General features: G+C 46.3%; 1 protein-coding gene and 2 long non-coding RNA genes across 3 annotated transcripts in view; 1 reads left to right on the top strand and 2 right to left on the bottom strand.

Annotated features, from left to right (window-relative positions):
* Window positions 1–7392, bottom strand: part of LOC139804421 (uncharacterized) — an 8128-nt gene extending 736 nt beyond the window's left edge. The window contains exons 1-2 of the long non-coding RNA XR_011729377.1: window positions 7241–7392; window positions 18–6125 (exon numbers count right to left, since the gene is read on the bottom strand). This is a non-coding gene — a long non-coding RNA (uncharacterized lncRNA). The remainder of the gene's footprint in view (window positions 1–17; window positions 6126–7240) is intronic.
* Window positions 1–10235, bottom strand: part of TMEM86A (transmembrane protein 86A) — a 26917-nt gene extending 16682 nt beyond the window's left edge. The window contains exon 1 of the mRNA XM_071761666.1: window positions 9805–10235. Coding sequence (XP_071617767.1) covers window positions 9805–9825 — 21 coding nt within the window. The 5' untranslated portion in view covers window positions 9826–10235. The remainder of the gene's footprint in view (window positions 1–9804) is intronic.
* LOC139804423 (uncharacterized) lies at window positions 8835–27999 on the top strand. The gene is made up of 3 exons (XR_011729379.1): window positions 8835–9622; window positions 10927–11059; window positions 26289–27999. It is a non-coding gene; the product is annotated as an uncharacterized lncRNA (long non-coding RNA).

The raw sequence follows: 27999 nt of genomic DNA, 5'->3' as shown, positions 1-27999 counted from the left end.
AGGGGGGGAGAGAGAACAGGTTGAAAGCTTGTGGGTAGGAATTAAGGGAAATGTAAATGGGGGTGAAACTGTTGTGGGTGTCTGCTATAGACAGGTGTATAGAGGAAGAGGTGGATGAGATGTAAAGGGGTCAGCTAACCAACGTGTTGCACTCCACAGGGTTACTGAAATACTCATAATAAGCAGCACGCTCAGGTGAGTGCAAAACCTTTCACCTGCAATGCAACAGCTCATATATAATGCCCCAAGTTGTTCCTGCATAAAATTCTGAGAAAAAGTACTTGCTAGGGAGGGTTGTGTAGAGTTACTGAACCAGCCAATCAGCCTGCTTCGGATACTGTGTTGGTGCAATCTATTTGTGCAATTAATTAAAGAGTTTATGTTTGTGTTGTAGGTGCCATGGGCAAGGCATCCGAGCAGACAGCTCCTGAACAGGCTGCAGGAAATTCAAGGTGATAGATGAGGCCACCTCCTCTCAAGTGGAGACAAGCTTTGTGGACTCCTACAGAGGACAGCAAAATAGCTACAACCATGAATCCTTGTGCAGCAGTCAGTAAAGGAGAGGAGCAGTAACAGACAAGGTGCTGGGCAGCCTTCCCTCTGCCCCTTCCCAAGTTAAGGCAGGAGGAGACAAACTGCCACTCACAGAGAAATGGTAAAGCCCATGCTAGAACAAGCTGCAATATGAATACAACAGCAGTCCTGTCTTTTATTCAGCTGTTTAATGAAGAAATTAAAAAACACTGGGTGCTGAGAGTCACACTGACCATGCTTACAGAGCTGCTGATGAGGCCAGTTTGGCTCAGCAGCCAATGTGACCTGGGAGCTCTTGGACATTGCAGTTCTCTGCTGCTATTCCCACAAGCTTAAAAGTGCATCTGCAAACACCTAGGACATAAAATAGTGAGGGGGAAAAACATAAATAGGAAACTGGAGTCTTGCCTTCAACAGCTTCCTGATAATCTCCTGCAGGAGGCCTTAGAAGTGTGAGGGAATGGTCCCATATCAGCCTGAAGCAGTTCAGGAGCCAAGGAAACAATCCCCACCACATCAGGGCACTGCCTGTGCCACATGGTGCATCAGAAGCCCACTCCTGCTCCACAGCATTGCCCAAAACTCCTTTGAGATACTGGACCACAGTGTTCCCTCCAGCCATTAAAGAAGCTATAGCATCCATAAAGGTATGTTCTGTACCATATAGAGGAACTTGGGTGAGCTCAGCTAACTGTGGTCAACAAGCTGTGCAACAGCATGTCCAGAACCTGCCTCTGCTCTGCAGGATCTGTTGTTATCAGAAGGCAGCCCTGGTATCAGGCACAGTGAAATACCTTAGAAAGCCACTGGGGTATCTGCCCTTGGCTTCATAGGACTGCAGGGAAGCCTTCAAGATGGCAAAGCCTTTCTTTAGCAGATGTTAACTCATAAAAATCAAAGTAAAGACAAACATTTCACCCATGCTTTTCCCCCTGAAGACTCTGCTTGAATGTATCTCGTTTTGCTAGGGCTTGTTTTGTTTGGGTTGGGTTTGCTTTTTTCCATTACCAAGCATCACCTGTCCTGTCCATCAGACTGGCATGGGACCACAAGCAGGGCTATTTTAAAAACCATTTTTTAACTGCAGTGGTAATAATTGACTCCACATATGCAGCAGTCCTATAGCTGTCAGCAGTTTTGGAGATTGCCTTCTGAGTGCAGTTGGCAATGTACCACTGGAAATGACCAACAATGTTAAACCAGTCAAGAATTCAAATGTCTGCAGGGCTGAAGGAGCTGTTACAGACAAATGCTTTCACTGGCAGCTCACTGGCTCTCAGACATGAAAGCAGAAAATAGCATCTGCCTGCCAGCATCTCATCCAGAGCAAAGATTGCTTTTCCCTCCTGGGATTCCAGATCTTCCTTTTCGTGTAGAAGAAAACAACCCCCCTCTGAACGTTTCCTTTGCTGCGACACTCAAAAAAGAACCCCTTGCAGATGTTTAAAAACCTGTACCACAATGGATGGCTTTTCACTTTGCTCATCAGAGCTGCAGTGCTGCCACTCAAAGGGCACACACACACTTCCTCAGTGAACAAGGTCAGGTGGGGTTGCAGACCCAAAATAAAATGTCCCAAGGGCACCAAGGGCAGGAGAGTCCCTAGGGAATAGCAGTGAGGGGTCTGCACACAGAGTGTTTTGTCCCCAGTGCTGAAATCCCCCTTTTGCCTTCACCCTCCAATACCCACCCCACAACCCAGTGCAACATGGATTTGCTGGAGGGCCCCAGCCACCCCATGGCTCAGCCACTGCAGAGGGGATGGACAGGAGAATGGGTGCTCAGGCAAAAGCAAAGCTCTACCCTGCCACATGCTGCTCTGCTGGTATTTGGGAGGAACGGGAGTTCCTTCCACCCAAACAACTTCTTCAGCTGAGAAGCCTTCACTTTACCTACAGCCTACAGTGAATAATGCAGGTCTAAATGAAGAGTGTTGCAGGCATTAGTGCTTTCACAGCCCTTTACAGAACAGCTAAAGACCAGTAGCAAAGAAGGCAGGTGGCACATGACAGGCTATTCCAGCCCTACCAGCCCTTCCTAAAGATGTGCCAAGGGTGAGAGCACCTGCAGCACCCAAAGGGCACTTCTGCAGCTCATCTTTCTGGCTCACACAAGAGATAGAGGCACACCTGGCACAGTGATGGTTTTGTGAAAGCAATGGGAAGGCTGCCCCTGGCTGGGACAGCTGGCAGCTCCACACAAGAGATTTTCATGGTATGAATCCTCACAAGGAGCTGCAATAAGGTCAGCAAAATCTGGCAAAAGCAAGCAGGGCTGTGCTGAGAAACCCAGCAGGGACAGTTCAGCTTGTCTTATGCCTAATGGAAAGCTGATTGAAAAGCTCTACCTCTGTGTCATGTCCTGTAGGCTGAAACCTTGTGAAACACTGATGGTGAAGAGCATTAGAAAGGAAAAGAGCAATCTGCACCAATAAAGATGTGTATTTAGAGTGGTGCCACTCTGGTACCTTATAAAAAAGCAGCAGCCCTCCTCATGGGACCGATATCTTTTTGAGACAGGAGGATATAAGGTCAAAGCACAAACGTGGAGTAACAGGTTTTTTTTTTTCCAATATCTATTCTCGTGACAAGATTCTGTGGCCTGGGCAAGTCAGTATCAGACACAAATTGCATGAAGATAAATTAGACTTTCCCAGCCAATCTCAGCAGATCTGAAATGGCCAGAAGCAAACACTAAGCTGTGCAAGCACCAACCCATTCACCTCCAGGATTCACAGTGATAAGGGTTCCCTTGCAAAACTCCTGCTGTAATCAGGCTGCATATACAACTGTGGAACATGCTCATAAATGAGAGTGCAGTAGCTTAGCAGTGTTACACCCTTTAGATTGAGGGTGCAAGTCCACAGATGCATGGGACATGAGCCAAGTGGAAACTTCACAAATATCAATTAAGTGATAATCTTGTCAGAATGCTCCTTTTGCACCAGGGTTGCAGGGAAATGCCATGCAACTTGCTCAGTTTTTCTTGCAATGGAGGACAAGTTATCACTGCTTTACAAGCACCCTGGCTGGCTCCAGGTTATGCCATAAAAAACCCAAAAGACACAAGCAAACAGGAATATGGCAACCAAGATATGGTCTCAGATGTCACAAGCCCAGTTCTGCTGAAGCCATGGGAGACAAAATAACTCATGTAAGGCTGAGGATCTGCCCAACATGTCTAGCATGTGCTGAAAAATGTGCAGGTGGCTTAATATTAAACTTACTCTCAATCTCAAGCAACAATTTAATCTGTGGCTACTTGCAGCTAGCAGAAATGCTCTCATTTTGATACATAATTGGAAATGTAGTACCTGATGTCAATAGGTGCCATATCACCTCACCATTCAAACTTGACAAAAGTCCCCAGGTCAGTTCAGTTACAGGGTTTGTCTTACCTCCCTTGACTTGGAAAGTACCTGCTTTGCAGTAATCTACAGGAATTAGTTTTGAGGAGAAAGTGTAGCCTGCTGGTAGAAACAAGGCATTTCCATAACTTGCAGCTAGGTGAATCAAACCAGCCACCATCCTCACCAACAAACAGATTTGCAAAACAAAAGTCAGCCTGCAACATTAAAATAACACAAGAAGAGACACAAGTTGCACTCACTCAGAGACAAACTGTGCCTTGTGCAATTCTGGGTCAGTGTGCAGTGTGAACCCAGAGGCTCTCTGCAGGTGTCTGCAATCCTTCCCACCCCAGCACACTTGAAATCTTTCAGGAAAGCTCTTACCCAGCTCACCTACCTCCTTTCAGCTCTGGTGGTGTGTAATCTTCTGCTCCATATCACCTGGATACTTGTTCCCATTCAGCACTACACTGAGGGATGCTCTGGACTGCCACACTTGTCATACAGAAACATGTCATTAGCTTAGATCCTGTTTATATTATGGCAGTATAAGAAATGGATATAGGAAGGGCACAAGCAGCCTGGAAGAAGCAATAACCACCATCCTCATTTTTGGGCATGCTGAAGGAAGCAAAACCTGCATCTCTAATGTAATGACAAACCTATTGGGCATTGAGTGAGGTGAAGGGCAGTAGAAGAATTAAGTGCTAATACAACAGCCACTCCAGGAGGAAAGGGAGTTATGGAACTAATAATATTTTCACTGTTCAAGAGTTTCCACATGCTAGCAGAAGACAGGTTCCAGATGCCATCTAGGAGTCTAATTTCATTGGAGTTATTACTTCCTCCGTGTTGTGCAGTTACCCACAGAGAAAGATAACTTTGGCTCTTCTGTTGCCCTCAGTGTGTTTTCAATGTGGATACTTGAAAAGGAAAAGAGAACAGCAGAATACACACATCCCTGTCCATCCAGAGGATTTATGTGTAAGCACAGGCTTCTGAACCAGACCCATTCTCTTAATGCACAAAGCACACTTTGAACAACACATGCCTGTGATTTCAGTGATATACTTGTGTTAATGAAGCCTTCAATCCACTGCACTGCCCGCAGCAGTGATCAGCACTGACAGCTTACTGCAGCCACACTGGGGCTGGGAAGAGCCTGAAAGAACCCACACTTCCTCACCTCCTATTTCAGTCACCCATATCTAAGCCCACCCTCTCAAAGCAACAGCTACAGCAAGGAATGGCAATGGCACAGCAAGATTGCACAAGTTCAGTCTGAAAAAATAAATCATGGCGTATAACACCACGCCTGGGCCCCAGCTGGCATAAACCAGCACAGCTTTTTGCTTAGTAGCACAAAAGATTTTAGGCTTCTCCCAAAAGGTGTGATTGACATAAATGTCACTAAGATTCTGCCCAGGAGATGGTTCCTGCCTTACTCTACTTTTACTCAGTTCAGATGTTTCGAATTCTTTTCTGTAACCCACATGGGCTGGTTTTTTTATTCAAGTTCCATACTTCCCTGTTTATGTGGTACAGAAATTTTTACAGCCTCCTGCCTAATACAATCCCAATTTATGGCGCATTTAAGTAACGGAAAATCACAATGAAAGCAACAGTGTTGCAAATAAACAAAGAAAACAAAATTAACCCATCTACAGCAAGAGTTACTTCTGACTTAGCTGCTGACACTATATTCATCAATGCAGAAATAATATTTTCTCTCTTTAAGAAGCAAAGGTTGAAGTATTTCAAATTGTCATCTGGCTTTCTGGTTTTCAACAGCAGTTTGAGGATTAAGGAGCACACTTTCTAATAACAGATCTTTAAAACTATGCTTAGACCCTACTACTGCTACAATTGCCAACAGCACAGTCTCTAAACAATGGGATTCCCACACAGTTTCTCTATTCATCTGGACCACTGGGGATTAGCCCCACTTCTGGAACTCAAATGCTACCTACCCACTTTTCCAGCTCTGTTTATTCAGTACTTGACACTGCTGAATAAATACCCTTCCAGATCATACCTTCCAGATTTTTTGCTCACTTTTTTTAAGTGACCTTCATACTCCTTTCCCCCCAGTGGCATCCCTCATGTACCCAGGAGACCAAGAAGATCTGGGCTGTCCCCAGAGTGTTGCTGCCTGCTTCCCACCCTACAGGGGAAATGGTGCTGAGGGCTTGGCTTGCTTCATGCAGCCAAATCAACATCTTCTTCCTCAAGCCAGCTAGCTCTGTTTAAAGATGAAAATACATCAGAGGATAAAAGGGAAGGGATAAGGATTGTTAAAATATGGCTTCTGAGCAAAAGTCTATCCCAAACAAGGAGTTCCACCCCCCTCCCACACACAGGACTGTGGTAGGCCAGAGGGGATGTTGTAAGGAGAGCCCATTGCTCACCTTGCTAAAAAAGACACCAGTATCATCTCTAACTGCTCCCCAGAAGAGACCTACTCTCAACCAATTAATGTCTTCATCTTTCCCATGCCCTGTTTTCCTCAAGGGGGTCTGAAGCCTTCTGCTAAGTTTAGCCCTAACTTTAGGGAGAAAACAGGGTCCCTTTGAACAAGCAGCATTGCATAAATGCCAGAATGACTGTCTGTCCCCAGGCTCATCTCCTGCACACTTGTGGCCCCTTTAATCATGGTGCCTACTGGGCAGAAAGGGCCTTTGGGCAAGAGCTATCTCCCCCAAGCTCACATTAAAAGCTGCTTCACCAAGAGTTGGGAAAAAAAGAAATTAAAAAAAAAAAAAAAAAAAAAAACCAGGACAAAAGAAATCGCTAATGAAGCAGTCTCAGAAAAGATTTTGATTAAGATGGGACCAGTGATGATTGAACAAGAAGGGAATTAAACCTCAAATATCCTCAAAGCATATGTTCCATTTATTAATACTGCTCTCCAACTGCAGGCTCTCAGCCCACATGGCTTTATGCAGAAAAAAACAGCTCTTAATCAGAGCAGGATCAAGAATAATCATTTCAAAGCAGGATTCTCTTGCTTGCCCAGCAGAGTAAGAAGTTTCCCTCCAAGGTGACTTCCAGCCAGAGTGAGCACTGCTCACCAGCTGGAAGAGGAATGGCAGACAAATGCTTCCTCTCCAAACGCCCAGCACCATGCAAGCCAAAGATGACTCTGGCACCAGCAGCATCCCAGAGCTCTGTCCCAGCTGGCACAATATGTTAAAAGATATTTTGGCCCAAGACTTGTTTATCTGTGGGAATGCTGCTCCCTCAACACATCCAAATTTTGCAGCACCAGAGACAACAGCTCAGCCAGGTCTGCACAGTGCAGTGGTTGCTCCCTGTGCCTGGGCTGGACATGCCAAACCTCTGGGCCATGATGCACACCTGGCAACCATGCCAACAAGCAGCTCGAGCTGTGATGTCTCCCCAGCTTCCTCTCCATCTTTCCATGCCTTCCTGTATGGTTTCTTCCAGTGATCAGTTGTACCTGAGAGCTCAGGGTATCTGACTCATGGTACAAGAGTCCTAAAGAAGGAGAAGGGGAGATGCAGGAGACCAAGTTGTGTGTAAGCAGCCACCTGCTGCAGTTGTGTACAGAGGCCATGACTTGGGATATTGGGAAGCAATGCCATGTCACTCCCAACTGTGCTCTTCTAGTGTCCTCTCCTCACTGAGGCCAATGATGCAGCATACCAGGAGGCGACACACTCTGTGGACAAATCAATTCCTCAGCCTAATTTGATTGTGCCTCAGGTGCTGCCCCAACAGAGTGTCCCCATCACGTGTCATAGCAGCCACAGCCATGCCAGCTCCAAACACCTGCTCTATCTGTGTAGCAAAAGGCAGTGCAGTACCAAGATAAGGCCTGGGCCCCATGGTAGCACCTCCCTGTGCTCAGACCAGTTGCCCACAGTGTTCCCTTCAGCAAGTGACTGGGAGCCACCAGCTGTACAGCCACCCTGACTGTCACCTCCTGTGCAGCTCCAGCTGGCAGCTGTGGCAGGGCCACACCGTGCTCCTGGGCAGCACAGGCTGCTGCACAGCACCAAGTCAGCCTTCCCTTCATGGACTGCAGTGCAAAGACTGATCCTTAGCAGACTCAAGGCTTGCACCTCTTTTTTAATGAGCTCCTCAGAGGATCAGACTCCCTCCCCTCTCCTCCCACCTCTACAGCCATGGTAAAAGCTGCAGATCTGGTCACAGCTCCTGATCTCATCCTGTCCCCCCAGCTCTCTGCAGCTGCACCTCTATATTAGTTGCCTTTGGTGAAGCTGAGCTGGTATGTCAGGGATGAAGCCAGAGCAAAAATGTACATTATTACATGCCAAAAAGGAAAGTGATAAAAGCAGATTTTTTTTTTTCATTTTCCTTCCCAAGTTCCTTTCCTTAAGTGCAATTTCTGTTGTAGGTAAAGCCTTCCAGTCTGAACTACACCCTCCCCAACACATCCTCGTCCTTTAGTCATTTGCCTCCTCTAGAAGCTCAGCTGAAATATACTCTGCAACACCACCTGGTTCACCAGCCCTAACAGCCCAGTACTGTCTCCTGTGAATTATGAAACAAATTCTGCCCATTTTTGAGCCATTCCAATATTGCCCCAGAATAAGACTTCACTTCCATTGTACACATATACAGTTCACTGTAACCAAAAGCATTATTTAAGGATGAACTTCGCTTATAGCACAGAAGCACAAAAATAAAAGCCTCCTCAGTCATTCTTTAAAAGCATACAAAAAAAAAAAAAAGTTTGGCACTACAATGCTATAATCTACATGCTACTTCCCTCTGTCTCTAAAGATAAAAGTCACCCCCAGGCTGCTGATGAACTTACCAGGTACAATGTCATAAGTGGGGGAAAATTCATCTGAGACAATACAAGCTGCTGTACAGAACTGGCAAAGCAATTTAAAAGTTTTGAACCCTGGCTTTGTGTGAGTCAAGAATGGGGAAAGGAGGGGACTTCTACCTGTGAGAGAGAACACAACGGATTGGCCACTAACCAAGATCTTTCAAAACAGGATGATCACGGATCCACAGGGGACCAGGACATCACCAGCAGTAGATGTTCAGTGCTGCAGCAGAGCACCATCCAACTTTCCCACCAAGAGTTAAGTTCTCCCACAGCAGGCATTGGTCTGCTGCTCTATTCAGACAAATCCCTCGCTTGCTAGAAAGAGGAACATGCAAAGCAGCGTGTCTGACAGCACAGCTTCTCTGCTCTTCTGGCTCAAAGCATTTTGTCTTTTTTCAGCACTGAAACAACAAATCCCCTCTTCACCTGCGGGGCCAGGACCTGCTATTGTTGCCATGAGCCACGGCTGCTTCGGTACCAGCACCGCTCCATCAGCCAGCAACACGCCCCGCATGGACAGGGCGCTCCCTGACTGATGGGTAATGGTGACACCCCGGTGAGACAGGCAGGTGACACCGTGCCATCTCATGTCGTTACACGGTGGAAGTGCCGGACAGGCTTGTCAGAGGCGACCGGGTCTCGGGGGAAGGTGGCCCAGGCGGTGGAAAGGTCCGCACAGCCCCAGGCTCAGCCCAGGCCATCCCCTGGACAGCAAAGCCGGGGCCGGGGGCCGAGGGGGCCGCAGGACGCTGCTGCAGCGCAGCTGGAGCGGACACCGCTCCGTGCCGAGCAGATGTGTGACAGGTCCTTAAAAGCACCTCAGGGACCAGAGGAGGAAGAGGCGCAGAGACAGCCAGGACGTGCCCGAACGCCGCACCGCTGGAGCAACAGCTGCCGGGAGACGAGGGCCCGGGGTGAGCATCAGGCAGACTGGGGGGCTGCCGCCCACAGCCCGGTGAGGGGGGGGGACACCGCCCGGTGAGGGGGGGATACCGAGGATACCGCCCGGTAAGGGGAGGGCCCTCCCGGGCAGCCACGGGGAGAAGGGTGCGCGGGCCCTGCTATCCCTCCCGCCCGCCGCTGGGCCCGCACTCACCACGGTGACCGGGGACACCATGTCGGCTGCGGGCCGCCTCCTCCTCCTCCCGCTGCCCGCGCTGCCGCCCGCCCGCTGCCTGCCGGGCGCCTTTTTACACAGCGCTGACGTCACAGGAGAGGGGGCCCCGGCGGCGAATGCGCTGAGGGGAGAAGGAGGGGGCGGCTCCGGTACCGGTACCGGTACCACCCCCGGGGCGGGCAGCGCGGTCCCGGGGCGCGGATCAGCCGGAGCCTCGCCGCGCCGTTCCGCTGCCCGTCCCCGCCTGGTGCTTGCCTGGCATTGGGCACCGGTCGGGTCTTAAGCCACGTCCCCTGCCCAGGGCCGGCAGCAGCGGGGCCGGGCCGCTCGTTGCCAGCCCCGGGCGCAGCCGATTGCCGAGCCCGGCGGAGGCGGAGGAGCCCGGCAGGGCCTGCCCCGGGACCGTGCCCTCCCTGTCCGCGCTGGGCAGGGCTCGGCTCTGGGGCCGCTCGCCCTGTGCCGGGGAAAACGTATTCCCGTTTAGCAAAACTGTCCCGGGGGGCTGCCCGGGGCTGCCAGCCCACGGTAACCGCACCGGCAGCGCCTCGGGGCCGTGCGGGGCTGAGCAGGCCCCGCGTCCTTCGCCCCGGTGCCGCCCAGAGCTGCCGGTGCCGGCGGTACCAAGCACGGGGCGAGAGGTACTCCGTCCCTTTTTCCTCCCTCTTCCCTCGGGTTCCTCCTGCCTCAGCTTCGCCCTCCGGTTCGCCTCGCCACCTGCCCGTGCCCGCACACCGCCGGTTGCTCCCTGGGGCTCCCTCCCTGCCGATCCTGCTCCTCTCACATCCCTCTTCCTTGCACAGACCCCTGTGACCTTCACCCTTTCTGCTCCACCTTGACTCCTTACTACCCCCAATGGCCATTTTTCCCATTCCAGGAGCTCCCTTCAGTTCACAGCTGCCCCCTTAGCACTTTTCCATTGCCTGCATCTTCAGGCTCACAGGTGCTGGGCTGCTTGCCATCTTTCCAGCCCTCTCCCTGCTCCCAGTGACTTGTGATCGCCCCTATGCCCCCCCTTCCCCCGGAGCCTCCCGCCTCACCTCCCCATCCCCGTCCCCCCGCCAAGGTCACCCAGAGGCTGCAAAAATGTTTGTGTTGGCACAGGCAGGAGGAGGAACATGTAATGTGGGATACTGGAGAGTGGGACGCAGCAGCTCAGGTTTATTAAAGTGACCCTGGGACTACCTGCTATCGATTGGAGGATTAATATTTAAGGATTCAGGAAGCAATTTTACAGGTAACATGGTCTTGCTTAAAAGTTTCACTTCATAAAAAAAGAAATGGGTACATAAATAGTAGATGATTAAGTGGTCTGCACTTTGCAGTGGGAGCAAAAGTCATTCAGTATCACATCAAGGGAACATTTAATTCTATAAAGTAAAAAAAAAAAAAATTCTGTGCAATTTTTTCATTGTCTTTGTGCAAAAGGTTGGTATAATATTTCTGAGGACAAAATGTATATAAAAAGCAGTCCCCCATTTATGTCAATACAGATGTATAAATAGAGAGGGGGCAGCATTTGGCCCATCACCATCTGATGGGACCAGATGGACACTGCAACCTGTGCGTCATTTACCAATCTCAGGGGGTTTTCTACTCAAAAAAACCAAAAACAATCTGCAAATCTACACTGCCAGGTCAGAGAGACATTACAGTGAAGTCTTTGGGAAGTAAACCTCAATTGGGTCAGAGCAAACTGTTACCTGCCTTGTGGCCACGACCAGGGGACTGAGTGCTGTGCTTACAATTTCAGTTGCAATAGTTCATCATTAAGCCAGAGAAGGGTAAGATTTCCCTTTTTGAGGGGAGCTTGGTAAACTACAGAATGAGAAGAAATTTCACAGCTTTTCAGAACAAAGGTTTTGCCCTGCTGAAATCCAGGGAGGAAAGCTGGGAGGGGAGCAAGAAATTGGCATGGAAAAGGTGCATGGTCATTATAGCCATAGTAACCTGACACAGGTTTTCAAAAGTGACCTGTGGCTTTCTCAGGATGGTCTAAGTACATTAAGTACCTATTTTTCTAAGAGCATTTTCCAAAGTTCTGCTCTGTTCTATGAAATTTTCTTGTGGCCCAGCCTAAATTGCAGTATCCAAAGTCACTGATCACCTCAAAGACTTGTCTGTGGGCAACAGGCATTTTCTGACTGATTCTCTAAAATCAGTCTGAGTGATTAATGAGTTCAGATCAAGTTTTTTACCACTATGTTTATTTAAAGCCAATCACTGGTTACATTTCCCAGAGGAAAACACTGCCAGCACCATCAGCAAATAATACATTGATTTTAAATCAGCAAGACTGCCATTGATCTTAGCAGCTATTTATTGCACATGTTCCCAGTAGCCACTTTCTAATGGAATTTTAACAATTCAGTAGGGTCACTTGAAGGTCTCGAGGAAACAAGGAAAAATTTAATCTCCTGCAGGAAGTAGCTCCCTAGGACAGTGCCTTCACTCACAACCACGAGACAGACAGAGTGGTGCACTTCTTGAGTTTTGGTTAATCCTAGTAATTAATTTTCAAGACATACATAGTTCTTACGTAATTCAGCTTGTCCTGGAAATATATACACAGGTTCCCCTCTGTCTTACCAGATATCTGAGTTCCTGGAGGCTGGGAATATACAAAGCAAATATATCTGGTCTCTTAGCCTCTTCTGGGGGGCTGCAGCAGTCAGCTGGCCTTAGCACAGACAAACCCTTACAGCACAGTGTGTTCACCCTTACATTAGAAATACTGCTATAAAAACTGATCTAAATATGCCTTTCTTTCTGCTTTGCTTCCTATAGAACACATTAAAACATTGCAGAAGGATGTTTCTGTTTGAGTATGACATTCCAGTGGTCTAACAGGACACAACATGCAGAACATTCTTCTGTGACCAAAAGTGTGTTTGTTACCAGCCTTGCTCTGTTTTCTTGCATGTGATCTTTGCTCCAAAAGTGTTGCATGGATTTGCAGGCAAAGAAAGCAAAAAGAGGAGTGGGAAGGGAATAATTGTTGTAAAATATTTTTTTAATGATAGTTTATTGTAAAACTGGAAAGGACAGTTCTTGGTTTGCTGCTGGAGGAGGTGTCCAGTGCATGCTTTGGGTCAGGCTGATGCCCTTGGCTCTCTGTGCCACTGCTCCTTTCCAAAATCACAGCATTCACAGTGGTACCTGCTGGGGCCATGATGTCCCTGTCCCCATCTGGTTGGCTGGGTCTGCTGAAAAGCACACTGGATGGCACCACAGAGACCCTATGGGCATCCACAGCCTTGGGTATTCTGGAGGAAAGACATAAGTGCCAGGCCTACTGAAAGAGTTCTGAGCACAAACACTTTTCTCTGCATCTTACACACATGTAATGCACGTTACTTAACAGCTGCAGGGAGCACAAGGACGTGGCAGGTAGCTGTAATTTTAGCTGAGATTGGACTTGTCAGAGTGTGCTGTGGTTGTAGTTCTTGGTGTACTACAAGCTGCAACATAATCCAGCAGATAACAAAGGACGAGGGCAAAGGAGCACTTTGAATAAGTGATGTTGTCTGACACTTGCAAACCTCCACCAGCTGGCGTTGGGCCAAACCTGGCAGATGTTCTGAGCTACTCTGGCACACTTAGGTGTTACAGCAAGGACCAGAGGATTAAATGATTGTATGAGATTTCCTAGGTCCTTTTGGGAGGTCTGGATTATATGTGTGGGTGGAAGTACCCCATGTGACAGCCAGTGGGGAAGGTGGAAGGAAGTGTGTTCACCTAAATAAGAATTAAATGGGGCCTGGGATTTCAGCTGGGGTCCTCTGCTGACTCCCTGGGTGCTCGTGAGCATATTTCATGTTTTTCACACCAGTCTGCAACAGGAAACAATGATTGAAAGCTGGCTTCAAGTCTGGCTTTTCCCTATATAGCAAAGTAGGCTTGAATACATCTAAACCAAACCAAAGCTTATTCACTCTCTGGAAATGCATGGTTTTATCTGCCATTAAGTGAAGCTGTAGTGATCAGGGAGTAGTACATCCCACAGACAGCTAAAAATGTGGCTGGTGGGCAGGGAGGGCATCTAAAGCAGAGCCCTGCTCACTGAGAGGTGGGACAGGGGCAGGCTGCTCTGGAGCTGGGCACACTGCTGAATTTCTGGCTATTACCCGGCCAGAGCTTTTTGGACCTTCACAATGGTGCCACAGTTCTCTGTCACTATGGAAACTCTTTTTTGAAAAGGCACTAGTTTAAAAAAGTGAATTGAAACCAAAACTTGTGCTTTGTCTTCGATCCCAGCTCTGGGGTTCCCCTGGGAACAGGGCAAGGATCCTGGAGGCTGACCTGCCTCTTTAAAACCCAAACTCAGGTTCCCATTTGTGAGAGATCCACAGCTGAATCAGCAGCTGATTTTTCCACAGATATGGGCAGAAACCATGAGAGCTGTTAAGTCAGCAGCAAAGACCCTCAAAAGAGCTTGAGAGGAACCCAAACCAGTGTCAAAGTGTGGTCTGTCTCTCCTGCCATTATATGGCCCACCAAGGACAGCTGCAGGGTGTGCAATAAAAATTGTGTATGGGTCAGTCAGGTCCATCTGAGAGTGTTAAATAGCTCAGGAGACATCTCTTGAGATTTCTGATATGGGGGAGCTTTCCCCTGTGACTGTGCCTGGCACATGGGACTGCTGGGCCTTCCACTCTCTCGTTCAAACCCAATAGAGATAAGGGTAACCAAAAGTGGTTTTCTTGCTATGTCTGGGCTACAAAAAGGACCTTCTTGAAAATGTCTTTGTCTTGGACCCTACTGTTCAGACCTAGCTGTGTTCCTAACACTCTGGATAGGTCATGCTTGGCTTCAGTGAGACAGCTGTGAGGAAGAAAAATTGCATTTTAGGCTTCTCACAGCAAAAATCACACAAGAAAACTTGGCAGTGGATGCTGGTCCCAGACTAGACCTGGTGGCATAGCCCTGATTTTAATGGTCAGTATTTATGTACCACAGCACAGTATTAAAGAATCCCATCTGAATCTTGCTGGGAATAGCAAAGCAGTTTCATCCTGTGTTTTCAGCCCTGGAGGCACCACTTGTAACCTCAAAGCCCTTTGCAGAGGCTCGGTGAGGACAGAAAATTCTCTCCCTGACATTCCTGCTCCTTTCCTTGATGTCATCATTGTGCCCATGTAACTCTCTGTGAGGCTTTGCTGAATTAAAAGAAAACCCTGAGGGCTGGAGGGGGGCAATGAGCTCCTGTGGTGGAGAAAGGAGGGAGAGAGGTTTTTGAGCCAACTTTGGCACTGGAGGAAATCCTCACTTAACCACCTTTCTGGGGTGAGTTCCAAATGCCCTGCACAGGGCATACCCCACTTGCAACCCTCACAGTCACCCCATTAGCAGGTGCCAGGGTCCAGGATGTGAATCAGAGTATTAATTTCCATGTACAATTGGCAGAAGGAAGTGAAGACTCCCCCAGGGAACACCCAGAAAGCCAAGTAATTATGAAGAGCTGGAAAGACAAGGCACAGTGTTTCCTTTTCTCTCCGAAATTTCAGCACCCAAACCCCACTCCTTCATCACATCCTGAAACAATAAATTCATGTGTAGCACAAAGAAACAGAGGAACAGAAATGGTTCAGCCCCACACAGGACTGACCCAGTAAAAACAATAGAAGTAAGAAGCTGGGCTTGATTTTTCCAACAGACTTAATGCTGCTCTCTTACCATGTGGCCACACTGTCCTGCTTGGACCTCTCAAGCATTTTCACCACTCAGTCCCACTTGTGTCAGCATCTTGCCAGAGATCCCACAGCTCTGCAAAGAACTTGCAAGAAGCCCAGTGAGAACTGAATCCACATGGGAAGGTGTCGTTGCAATCATGTTGTGGTACAGACCCTGCTCTGGAGCAGCAATTCTCAGCCCAAATATCAGAGACTGCCCCTTTTCCAAGACCAGCAGAAACACTTCCAGGGCAGGTGGGAAGCTGGATGCTTGTCCTATACCTCACCTTCTGCAAGACTGAGATGGTTAAATTAGAATTTTTATTTAGACTAGCGAAGATTTTTAGCTAAAGAAGAAAGATTGTTTTACAGAGGGAGATCTAGGCAGTGCCTACAAATTACTAACCCTATTACTAACCATCTGTGGGAGGCAAGTCATTTAAAAATTCCTGTTTTGGCAGTTGAGAGGCATGAGTATTTAGGAACTGAAGCCTAAGACAATTTTTCATAAAGGATGTTAGACTGCACTCCAAAGTCACTCCTACTGGTCAAGTCAATAACGTGTCCATGCAGTGATCATCTTACATATTTCTGCTAAGCACAAAGCAAAGCTGGCTTTCTCCTAATCTTTCTTCCACAGGACAAAACCAAATGCAAACAAGATAATGAAGACCAGCACACCTTTTAGTAGAAGTCCAGAATGCTTCTCTGCATTATTGTCAGTATTGTGATATCAGATAAATAGTTTTAGATTTTTCCTGTTTGTCACAGAGGAAACTCCATTTGTCACCAGAGTTCATGTAGTCTCTGAGATAGGGTCAGCAAGTGGACACTCTAGATTTAGATCAAGAGGTGAATTACAAATGTCTGAGAAGCTTAAAGAAGAGATTTGAAACTTACCTTCATTGCTAACAATAGGCTTTAATATTTTTTAAAAGTTTTTTTAGTTTTTACAGCTTCTGGGTGGTTAACATTCATTTGTTTTCCTGAGGTAGAACCAGTCAGAAGACAACAATGTGGTTTTGCTGTGAAGTAAACATGTTGAGATCAGCTTGTATGTTTATCCAGAACTGCTGACTTCAGGGTACACTGCTAAGTGCCTGCTTTTCATCTGCTGATAACTCACGAGTGTTCGTGCTGCTGCTGTGAAAAAATACAGTTCTGCTGGCAGGTAAGGCTTATTTTGCACTTAGGTGAAAGCACAGAATACTTTGCAGAAGGGAGGGTGCACTAATATGAATGGTTTTGTTTGAGTAATTAATGGGAACAAGGACTTTCTTCAACCTGAGCAAGAAAAGTCCCTTCAGCTCAATCCTCTCCTCCAAGGCTGGACATTGCAGTTTATCTGATGACACTGAAAAATGGAATGGCAAAAGGATTGGGAAACTTTGAGCCCTGAGAGACATGTAAGCATGGTCTCTTGCAAAGAGTCTTCTTATCAGGGAACCACTGGAAGTGTTTCATCCCTGGAAATGTTCAAGGCCAGGTTGCATGGAGCTTTGAGCAGCCTGTGTCCCTGCCCATGCAGAGGGGTTTGAACTGGTTGATCTTTAAGGTCCCTTCCAAACCAGTCCATGATTCTGTGGCTCATCCCTTGCCATCAGTGGCAGAGTCCACAATTGCTGCTGTGCAAGCAAACAGCACTGGGGCTGACAGAAACCTCCAAGAGTCAGCCCCTCCTTTTGGATTAATGTTCTGCCTCCTGTAACATTATCAGACAAACAAATTATTAAAGAATATTGCACCTGTACATGTGCTGCTGTGCCTTAGCAGGATGAGAAGCACAGGTGGGAGAGGGGGACAAACACAAAAGCTGCACTTATTTCATCTGGATTTAAATCTCAGTTCTGCACAGACTGCACTGCTGGTGCTGAGGGAGGCACAGTGCAACCCGTGCTGTGGTTGGCATTTCTAAGTACTGTTGTGATAAATGTGGTTTAGCCTTTTCCTTTCCAGTGTTGTCCCTACAAGAGTTTGCATTTCTACATCAATATCATTACTTTGTTGAAGCTCTCTGGGACAACAAGGGAAACAGTAAAACAGGTGTTTGTCATTTCAAGTCCTTGACCCGTGCCTGTTAAAGCATTTACAGGAGGTCTGATCTGCAGCCTATTCAAGCTAATGAAAGTCACCTCCGTGGGCTTCAGATCAAACCCAATTAAATTAATTACAGAAACAATTTGCAGGAAAGAAACAATAAAAAGAAAAGTGTGGGACTGAAGGATGCAAGAGAGTATAGTGGCAACAAGGCTTAATCACTCAGAACTGCTCAAAGGCTTTTTTAGTTAAATGATTAGAAGTGTTTATGTAATTATTGTGAGTATGGTGACAGGAAAATGAGATTTTGTATATAGAAATGATTAGATTAGACCACTACATGCTGGCTTTTGTATAATTGCATCTAATTGACTTTATAGCAATTAACTGACCAAGAGAAGGGCCAACCTTTGGATAAGAATAAGCCTGAAAGCAAAGATGTAAATATGGAACAACCTTGCTAAGATACAGGCTTCAGCTGCTCTGGTGTGAGGCAGTGGCTTCAGCAGACAGAATATTTGGCAGCAGGATCAACACTTTCCTTCCCAGCTCCTGGGGATGCCCCCTTGCCCTGTGCATGCCCCCGTGCCAGCACAGCCCTTGGTACAGCCTTTCCCTGAATCACTGGGGGAAACTGACCCTGCTCTCAAACATGCACACACAGAGTGCTCTCAAACATACTCACAGAAGTCTGGGTTATTTTTTAACCCAGATCACCCCCACCCCACCCCATCTGGCTCAGGGCATGCACTGTGAAGCTCTGGTGTTGACACCAGGGACAGGACAAGGTGAGGACAAACAGGCTGGGATGGGCATGGGGCTGGCAGGGGCAGCCCTCAGGTGCCAACCTGTCATCCCCTTCTCCTTTGCCAAGAGGTGCACAAAGCTTTCATGTGAGTTAAAGATCACCAGAAATACCCATTCTTGGGTTTCCATTTGTTTGTTTCAAATCAAACAGTGTTTTTACAAGTAACCTTTTGCTTAAAAAAATATTTAATGTTCTAGGAAGTGATGGAGGGTTGATTATTCATTCACTGAAATTCAGCAGTCTGAATATAAATTCTCCTCACACTCCCATTCCTAGAATGTCATTATTCCAATTAGGAGAGTGTTTAAGATATTTAAATAATCCCCCATTCATCTACATGTATGAGAAAATGCATTCAGTCAGTACAATAATACAATTGTGCCTTTCCTCTGGGATGGCAAAAAATGGTTGTTGGAGCCATTTTGAACTGAAAAGCAAAGGCAGTGACATATTTGGCATGAGAAAACATAAAATCAAATAGCAAATGTGTGGATAAGTCCCTCTGCATTCACAGACAGCAAAGAAAAGCTAACAAAGAGAGCAACCTGTGTGAAATGAGAAACCACATCACTCCACCAGCCAGAGAAATGTGTTGATTTGGGTTGAATCTCTCTCATGCTCCCTAAGAAAACAGAGCATGAGTGGGCTGATGCTATTCTGACCTCCACTGAGGCAAACCAGGAGCAACTATGCTCAAGCAATTAATTTCAGCACAGGTACACTGAGGTAAAAATTATTTGAATGAAAAAAAGGTTCAGGCCCAAAAGAATAGGTGCAAAACCCGTCAGTCAGCTTTGCAGTTCCTAACAGCCATAACATTTTTGTGGCACTGACCTAAAAAAACCACAAAGTCCCAGCTACAATTATTCACAGCACGGTCGCTGGGACATTTTCTATACAGCCAAAAGATCAGCAGCAGAGGAGGCCTGTGTTTAAGCAAAGGGAACAAAAAGACATTTTTACAGTTGTTTATGTTTATTTGTCCTATAAATATTGAGACAGGATTCCTTTTTGGCCAGTCTGTGGATCCAATTAATTTGTTTTTCAGTTTCATTTTTGTGACTCGAAGTTCAGCAGTGACTTTGGGTTGACCCAGTGACCACAGCTGCCAAAAATAAACCACAATAACAGAATGTGTACAGCAGTGTCCATTCCCCTCCACCTCAGCTCTCTGAAGTCCCTACTCTTAGGCAGACAGATGTATTGGGAGGCATGGAAACCTGCTGTGGCTGTGAATTACTGGGTCCCCAGTAACATGGGGTAGGAGACAAGTTGAAAGCAGCACATCCAAGAGGCATCCTGAGTGCTGAACGCTGCCCTGTCCCTCAGGGATGAGTGGGGAACTGTTTTCCCTTGGGAAAGCTAGGATTTCAGCCTTTTCAGTGTTGCATGGCATGGCAAACAGTTCTTAAAATAGCAGCCTCTAAAATCAAGACAGAAAAAGGAATCAGAATGATGTGATTTTGATGATATTTTTCTTGCAAAGTTGCAAGCCTGGAAATAAATCTTACAAAGCAAAGTAAAAACTCTCCCCTTTCCATTACTAGGCAGTGGCCATTTTTATCCTTAAATTTTTCAGACCATCAGGTATAAAACAGCTTTGAAGAAAAGTTCTTAATTCAATGATGGTAGAGGTAACCTCACCAAGACCTTGACACGGGGGCTCTGTTATGCACGGGGAGTTCCAAGAGAGGTCATGAGCAGAGGGCAGTGATCAGTGCCCTGGGAGCAGCTCAGGGAGCAGCCTGGGACCTTTCCAGCATGCCTGGTGGTGACAGACAAAAAGTTTTGCCCACTCTGTGCTGCTCTCCTCTGGGTAACTGAGCTGAGGAGGTGGCCTGGCTGGGACAGTCACCCAGGGCAAGAGGGAATCAGGGAAGGGCAGCAGCTGTGGGGTGGAGGTTACTGATCAGGGTGAATTAATGGGACCCATTGCCTCAGAAGTTTCTTTCTGATACTGCAAGGAGAAGCAGTTTCATGGCAAGCAAAGGTCTGGGTGTCGTTTTCCCACACAATGATGCAATTTATACTGTTCTGCTTGGCATGTTACCTTTCTCAGATCAGGGGAAGAAGAGGCTTTTGTAGGAAAAGCATAAAGGGTGTGGGCTTGTGCAGGGGAAGGCAGCATTTTGAAGATAGCCAGTGGGATTGGGATGCAGTAGAGATCTCTGCCATCAGTGGTCTTCTCACAACAGCAGAGCAGCAGGTAGCCTGCTTTCCCTTCCTCTCTGACAGACACCAGAAATTTCTTAGCTGATGGAAGGAAAGCCAATGGGGCAACAGAGTCTGGAGCCTACCAGTATGGCAGGACAAATATCATGAGAAGTTGTTTGTTTGGTTTTCGGTTTTTTGGGGTTTTTTTTAGCAACCTGTATTTAAGGCCTTATTTTTTTATCTAAGGTCTTCAATTTTGTGCTTATGCCACAAATTTGGCATTCATGCAACATACTGCAAATGACAGGCTGATGCTGGTGTCCTTTCTCCAGCCCCTCTTTCCTGGTACCTTTCTCAACTCTCTTCATCCTGGCTCTGGCCCTGGTTCTGCCAGTGCTCCAGTGATCCCACAGCATCTCAGAGCAGCTGCTGAGAGGTGGATGGAGATCACATGTAGGGAAAATTCAGCCCTTTCTCCTCAGCAGCCCTTTGTTCCCATCTGTCTCTCCTGCTGTATCACTTCCTGCATGCAGGGGGATTTGCATGAGGCCTGTTTGAAAGACCACATTCTGTGATGTATTTGTGCTCTGGATTAGTTTAATGGAACTGCAATATAACCTGAAAAACAGTTTCCCAGCTGGTGAATCATGTTTAAACAGTGAAAAGCAAATACACTTTCTTATTGCTCTGGTCTTTTTCCATCAGGTTGCTTAGCATTGTTCCTATCTCGAGTTCACTTTGCAGTGCTTCAGCAAGATTGCCAAACGGGCCAAAAATCAATTTAATAGAAATCAGGAAAAAAAAAATCCAAATGAGATTTAACAGTCACTGATAGGATGCACAGAAACATCAATTTGGCAGCAAGCCAGACCCCTCAGAGCCACCAGTTGTGCTCATTAAATGTCAGAGTTGTGAATTTGCCCTGGGTATTAGGCTTGAACATGGCCCAGTTTGGTTGAAAGAGATTTTCTCCTCCAAATTTCAGGCAAACAGATGAAGGCAAAGAGATGTCAATAGTAATTGCATAGCCCAGTTTTAGCTCCAGAACCAGAATTCTGTGCCACAGAGCCAGGTTGTAAACTTTTCCCTTTCTTCCAAATAAAGATAAATCTTTTCCCTTGGTATTTACAGGTACTTCTCAAGGAGAGGTTCCCAAATCATACAGATTTGAACTTAAATGCCAGTAAAACTGGTACCAAGTTTTGGTTTGACAATGTTCATTTATACAAGTGTGTACCTGTAACCTGCCCTGCAGAAGTGAAGGGCTTCTAAGTGGGTTTTGGTGGAGATTTTTGAAGATTCAAGAAGCAACAAACTTTACACAAACACTCAAACCTGGAAAGAAAGATGCTGCCATTAGTGGGTTGTGTATGACAGCAGCTGATGCATTATCTGACAGCTGCCAGGAGGTGACATAAAACTGAAGACAAGCAGGGAGAGGTAGGGAAAACCAAATTTTTCTAGAGGTCAGCAAAGAAAGAGCAACAACTCCCTTCTCTGCTGGAGCAGCTGAGCAGTGCAGGAGGGGCCATGGCAGCACCAGAGAGCTCCACAGACTTTGTTAAGTTTCTCTGCTCTGCACATCAGGAGGTTCTGGCAGCTTCAGGTTCAAAAAGCGTAAATTAGAAGACTAAGAGACTTTCTCTTTTGTGTAGGCTTTGGGAGTTTATACTGATCTGAGTTCATACTGAGCAGACATCAGGAAGGTTGAGGGTTTTGCACCTGACAGGGGTCTGGACAGTGATAGGACCTAAGCTGGGTATTATTCAGATAACTGTAGGGAAATCAGAGACAACTTGTCTGACAAACTTGTATCCAAAATGGCCAGGCTGTGAAACACACACTTGGTTAAGGGCTTTGCCTCACTAAGACCTTAGGGGTTGACATTTAATTTTTAATGTGTGACTGCATAAACAAGAGAGTGCTATTTGTCTCCACTACACTTGTCACAAAAAACAGCCACAAAGAAAGGAGCTGGAGGCAAGTAGCAGGTAGGGGTCATTCTTATAACACCCAGATCTGGTGATTTTTCTGGGGGCAGGAGACCTCTTTAACTTACCACAGAGACAGAGAGATGCTCAACCCTATAGCCAGGGCCCTAAGGAAAGCCCACAGGAAAGCCTTTTCCTGGGACCTTCATGTTATCTGGACATTTGGAAAACTATTCCAGAATCAAGCACTCCCCTTTAAGAGAGATACTCTTGCTTCTGGAATGCAGGATTACTGTTGTATTAGGGAAGAGTCAGCATCAGCATTCTGACAAATGCTGTCTGCTCAGATCAGATTTCAGAACAGGCAAACAAAGAGTTGGCCTTTGCTCCCAGCAGAAGTGATGTGAGGCTCTGAATGGAGCCTGGCTGGTGGCACCTACACCCAGCTAAACCATCCACTGCTCAACACATAAATCAGGAATTAATTCGTAAAAGTCTGTGTCAGATATTGCATTTCTCTAGCATTGGACTCAACAGGGATCAATATCCTCTGTTCCACTGCTCAAATGCAGCAGCACCTTCGGGAGGAAGAGGTACTTATTAACCAAATGCTGAGCAGCATTTGCAATGTATATGAGATTGATACATTGGGTAGTATTTACCAGCAAGGAGGGTAACCTCCACCTCTAGCATGCTAATTCTCAGGAAAGAGTTAAAATTGTAAATGTGACCTCAAATCCTGCAGCTATTTGCACCTGGTTGTTGAGTCAGCAGTTTGCCTGATAAAGGAGCTCTGACCTCCTCACCTGTGGAGGAAAGTCCAAAGGTATCTTCAGAAGGTTTGGGGATTGTTTATCAAAAAGCAGAAGTACAGAAACACATAGAGGGAAGCAGCCTGGGGAAATTATGATATAAGGTGATGGAGAGAGTACAGATCTCAATTCATAACTTTGCAATATCCCTCAGCCATCTGAAACCCCAACCAAAGGGTGGGTGTCTCCTTTGAGTGACATGAACTGAATCTTGCTGAATGTACAATTCAGGGCCATAGCTTCACCACTTCCTGCAATCCCTCTGATGCTGAAGAAAATAACTTGCCTATTATCTTTACTGTTAAAGCCTGGATTTCCTGTGCAGGGGAAGTCCTTGTGTAAAAAAAAGCAGAGAAAATGCTTTAAAGGAGGAGGAAAATGTGCTCAGATTGTGAAGCAGCTGATCTAAAGGCAGCGAGACCCTTAGGGGACCTTGGGCCACAATAGTTGACATTTGAGGCAGGAAATGATGGTTTATTTAACTAACTGAACTGAGAACTGCCAGGGAATTTATATAAGGGACACAGAGTCAGTAGGAACAGCATTTTGCTAAGCCAGTCATGAGGGCTAAAATTCATATGATTGTGGGAAATACTAAGAGATATTTGACATCTGTAAGTGGATGTGGCCACTGCTTTGTGATTCATCTGGAAAACAGATCAGGTGGGCAAAGGATCCCCCAAAGGGTGTTTCTGCTTGCTCATCAACAACTTCTTGCAGTGTCTGCTGCTTCTCTGCACACTTCCCCTTCCAGCCACAGATCTTGAAGTTTCTGAAATATTATAGCACAATTCCACAACAAGGCTACTCTGCTGCTAAATATTCGTGTTTTTTTCAAATGCTTCAGTAAAAATACCTTTGAACACATTTTCTAGTTAAAAAGGACCTTTCTGTTCCAATAACCTTGGGTTTAGGTTTTTTTCCAGAGGTTTTCTTCACTCTTCTTAGCAATATGTAGTAAACAGTGGGATTTTTCACTTTCTGTGGTAATGAATAATACCCAGGAGTTTGACCTTGCTAGAGGATCTGGATACAGACACCAAGCTGAGAGGAGGAAACCTCTCTAAGTCAGACAACTTTAGTAACAGCAAAGGAAATTGAGAGAATGGCACAGCATAAAAGCATTCATTATTCATCAATCAATACCCAGGGGAAAAAAAATCCATGAGCAGTGTTTGCATTTCATAAAGCAGATCTGACTTGGCCAGATCCTGGCTGGTCTTGAGGCAGAGATCCCAAAGGTGAAATGATCTATAACCTCCCCCATTTTTGCCTAGCAGGGACATTCCCCATCTCCCTGGTTTCTCTCTTCCATGTACCTCCTCCTCCTCCTTCAAGTCCTGCTGAGGGCCAAGGGATTTTGAGAGCAGAATCCATTGTTCCAGCTGCACTTGAGCCCATCTAACAGGGAAGATGGGAGGTGTCCATCCTCCTGCAGAGCTGTGTCCTTACCCTCCTTCTCCAGTACAACATTCTGGCACTGCTGGAAGCCATGGCCTTAGGGAAATTAACTTTTATTAGGTTTGCTTCCAGTTGAATGGATCCTGGTCAGCTTCATTGTCCAATTGTACAAATGAGGGGCAATGGAAGAGCCAAGCAATGCAGACAGAGCAGAGGTTTCTTCAGCTGCACAAACATTTGTGGGATGCCTGCTCCAAGAGAAGCTTGATGGAACCATGTCAGATGTAAAACCCTGGGAGGTGATTATCCAGACTCTTCTGCAATTCTGTCACAGATCCTAGCATGGGCTTGCTCCTCCCTGCACTGCTCAGTTTCTGTGTGCTGCATGGCTTTTAAATATTCACATGGTGCAATCTGGAGGAGACTGCTTCAAAGGGAATGAGCCTGTAACACCAAGTCATCTGCTGAGCCCCACCAAAGCATCAAAACCTTGGACCATTGATTAACTGGGTTTGTTATTTATGTTGCCCTAAAGGCTACATTTCAAAATCTGAAATGCATGGATTGCAAAAGCTGACGATTTGTGCTGATCAAGCTGTTTAATAGACCCGTACAGACCTTGTTCTAAAAATTTACTTTCAAGGGAGAGAATACAACCAGCCTCCTCAGTTATGTGAACAAAAAGTCTTCAAAATATTTAGAATCTGATTTTGGCTAACAAGTCAAAGAAATAAGCTTTGAAATTCAAAATTCCTGCTTGACACTCTATTTGTAGTTCATCCATTCGTAATGAGCCAGATTCTTCCCTTGTATAAATGGGCATAAATCCACTTAAGCCATGGAAGAATGTTGATTTATGCTTGCTACAAATCTGACCTTTATTTCAGTATTTCATGGTAAGCTCCAATCCTCTTTGCTCTGCTCATTTATTGGAATGGCATTAGATTTAGTGAGGTATGCCCAGATAAAACGGATTGCTTTTCCCTTTAAATGTTTGTGCCAGGGATAAAATGTTGGTCTACTTCAATGTAAAGCTGCTATTAAGATAGTTTTGTTGAAGGCAAGTCAGAAATGATAGTATCATTCATTACAGTCCTGCATGGCTTTTATTTTTCAAAGTTACACCCAATGAGTACAATACGCTCCACAAATTCCAACCTTCTTCTAAGAAATCTGAGATAAATGTTCAGAATGGAGGTTGAAATAAGTTTAGCTAATAAGCAATTTCATAAAAGGCTAAATATATTATGCCAGACAATTTGATGACATTGTATTGGAATGAATATATCCTCGTGTTTGCTTAACTGAAAGAAGATTACTCAAAATGACCTTATGTTCTTTATTTCTAAGTCCACAATCCATGCACTAAGGCTCAGCACACAACACAAACCCGGATTTATCAGAAGATGATAGTGAATAATTTATCCTATTAGTTTTAACTTTACCACTTGATTTTTGACTATGCTAACTGCATGGTAAACACAGCTTAGCACTGCAGAGAGCCACGCTGAGAAAACTGCTTGTGAGATTACACTACTGGGAAGTGCTCAATATGGGGGCTACACTCCAAAGAGGGAGCTCACTTAGGAGGCTGCAGCCCATTTGCTGCATTCAGTTTCACATCAGTAACCTCTCACACTGCTCTTTTCAGTCTGCACTTAAGTTCCAGTAGCTTCCTGATGATGACTGAAGTGTTTGCACTGAATTCATTACAGCCTGGCCACCAGGTGGACTTCTTTGGCATAGGTACTGTAAGGTGCTATGAATGAGGCATGAATGGCAGTGAAAAAGTGTGAAATCATCAAGAAACAACAAGAAGGGGAAAAGGAGTGGTGTGTGCAGCTTCTGAAGATACCTGGGTCTGGGAAAACAAGTGCTGCCTCCTGGATGGATCACAGACCTATGCTGGAGAAAGTTCTTCTGCAAGACTGGTCCCCATCTCCTGCTCCTCCTTCCTGGAGGGCCCCTGGACCTGATTTGCCTTTTCCTTGTTTGGGACTGGTGATGGAGCCTCTGAGCAGTGTCCAGGTCTGCGTGGGGTGCTCAGGGATTGCATTCAGTCAGTGAGGACACTGCCTGTGCTGGGTCACCCCCAGTTCCTGTCTGGGCTACGTGGCTGTGTGCATCTCCATCCTCATACACAGGAAAGAAGGAGTGAGAACAATCTGTGGAGAAAGTATTCCTGAAATCAGCTTAAAGTAAAAGCAGCTTGCCCTTCTATGTGGTTTTACATTGTACTTTGCTACATTAGCTGAATATAAGCCAGGAAGCACTCAAGATGACACCCTGATCTGGTAGAGAGGTGGAAGGTTTTTTGTTCCCTTGATTCCGGAGCTTGTTTCCTGATAACACACAAAAGAGATTGGGTTTGTTAATCTTGGAGTTCACAAGGTACTTGATAGTCTGGGCAGGAGTTTCTTCAAGGCAGGGAGAGGATGAGATGAAGAGGTGAAATTGGTAGAGGAGCAGAGTTTCATGGAGCAGCTCAATTTTCCATTGTTTTCATCTGGCAGCTTATTATATTTTTTTCATTTTCCCACATAATGTAGTAGAGATCTGTACAAACAGCAGGGAGCCTGACTTTCAGAAGTGACCTAGCCCCCCAAAATGAAGTAGATCTTCAAATCAGGCGTTCAGCACTGTTTAGAAAATAAATCCAAATATTTCTCTAAGTGTTTGGAAAAAAAAAAAAAAAAAAGCTTTGGCTCCAAAGCAATATGAGCAAATGTACAATTCATTTGATCTGCTTCGGATGCCACAACCATCTGCAACTGCATGTGGCAAACACACATTTCTCAGCTTCACAGGCACGTATGATTATGAAGAGCTCTGAATACTTTCAGTTAAATAGACAAACCCTTGCTTTGCTCTTTTGGCTGTTTACTTGTCTCTCAGCAGCATTCTGTGCAGAGATCTCCTCCTGGAAGGCTCGGGGAGGGGCTCTGCTGAGCCTTTCAGCCCAGGAGGCTCTGTACAGAAGTGCCTGAGAAGCAGCCAAGATGAACAACAAGGGCTGGCCCCAGGAAAGGCTCACGGACGCTTGTCTGAACACGCTGCTGTGCAGGCTCCAGCTGCCTCTGTTCCACAGACACGATCGCCATCTGCTGTCACCACCCCAAGGCTGAAGTCCCGCAGGAGGTCCCATCACCCCCGCCCGACCCCCAAGGGGCAGAACCGCCCCACTTCAATCCCTCCCCTCCAGCGCTGCTCTCGGCCCTTGCAGTTTATTGATTCCTTTGCTCCCAGGTAGAAAGAACAAACTCCTGTCAGCAGGCAGAGGAGCTGGCAGGCAGCTGTGACACTGCAGTGCATCCTTCTGGGGATGTCACCCAGGGTGAGGTGGGGATGGAGGAGGAGGACAA

The sequence above is a fragment of the Heliangelus exortis genome, chromosome 18, assembly GCF_036169615.1.
Source record: "Heliangelus exortis chromosome 18, bHelExo1.hap1, whole genome shotgun sequence".
Classification (NCBI taxonomy): Eukaryota; Metazoa; Chordata; class Aves; order Apodiformes; family Trochilidae; genus Heliangelus; species Heliangelus exortis.
This window is presented reverse-complemented; position numbering and strand designations above follow the sequence as displayed.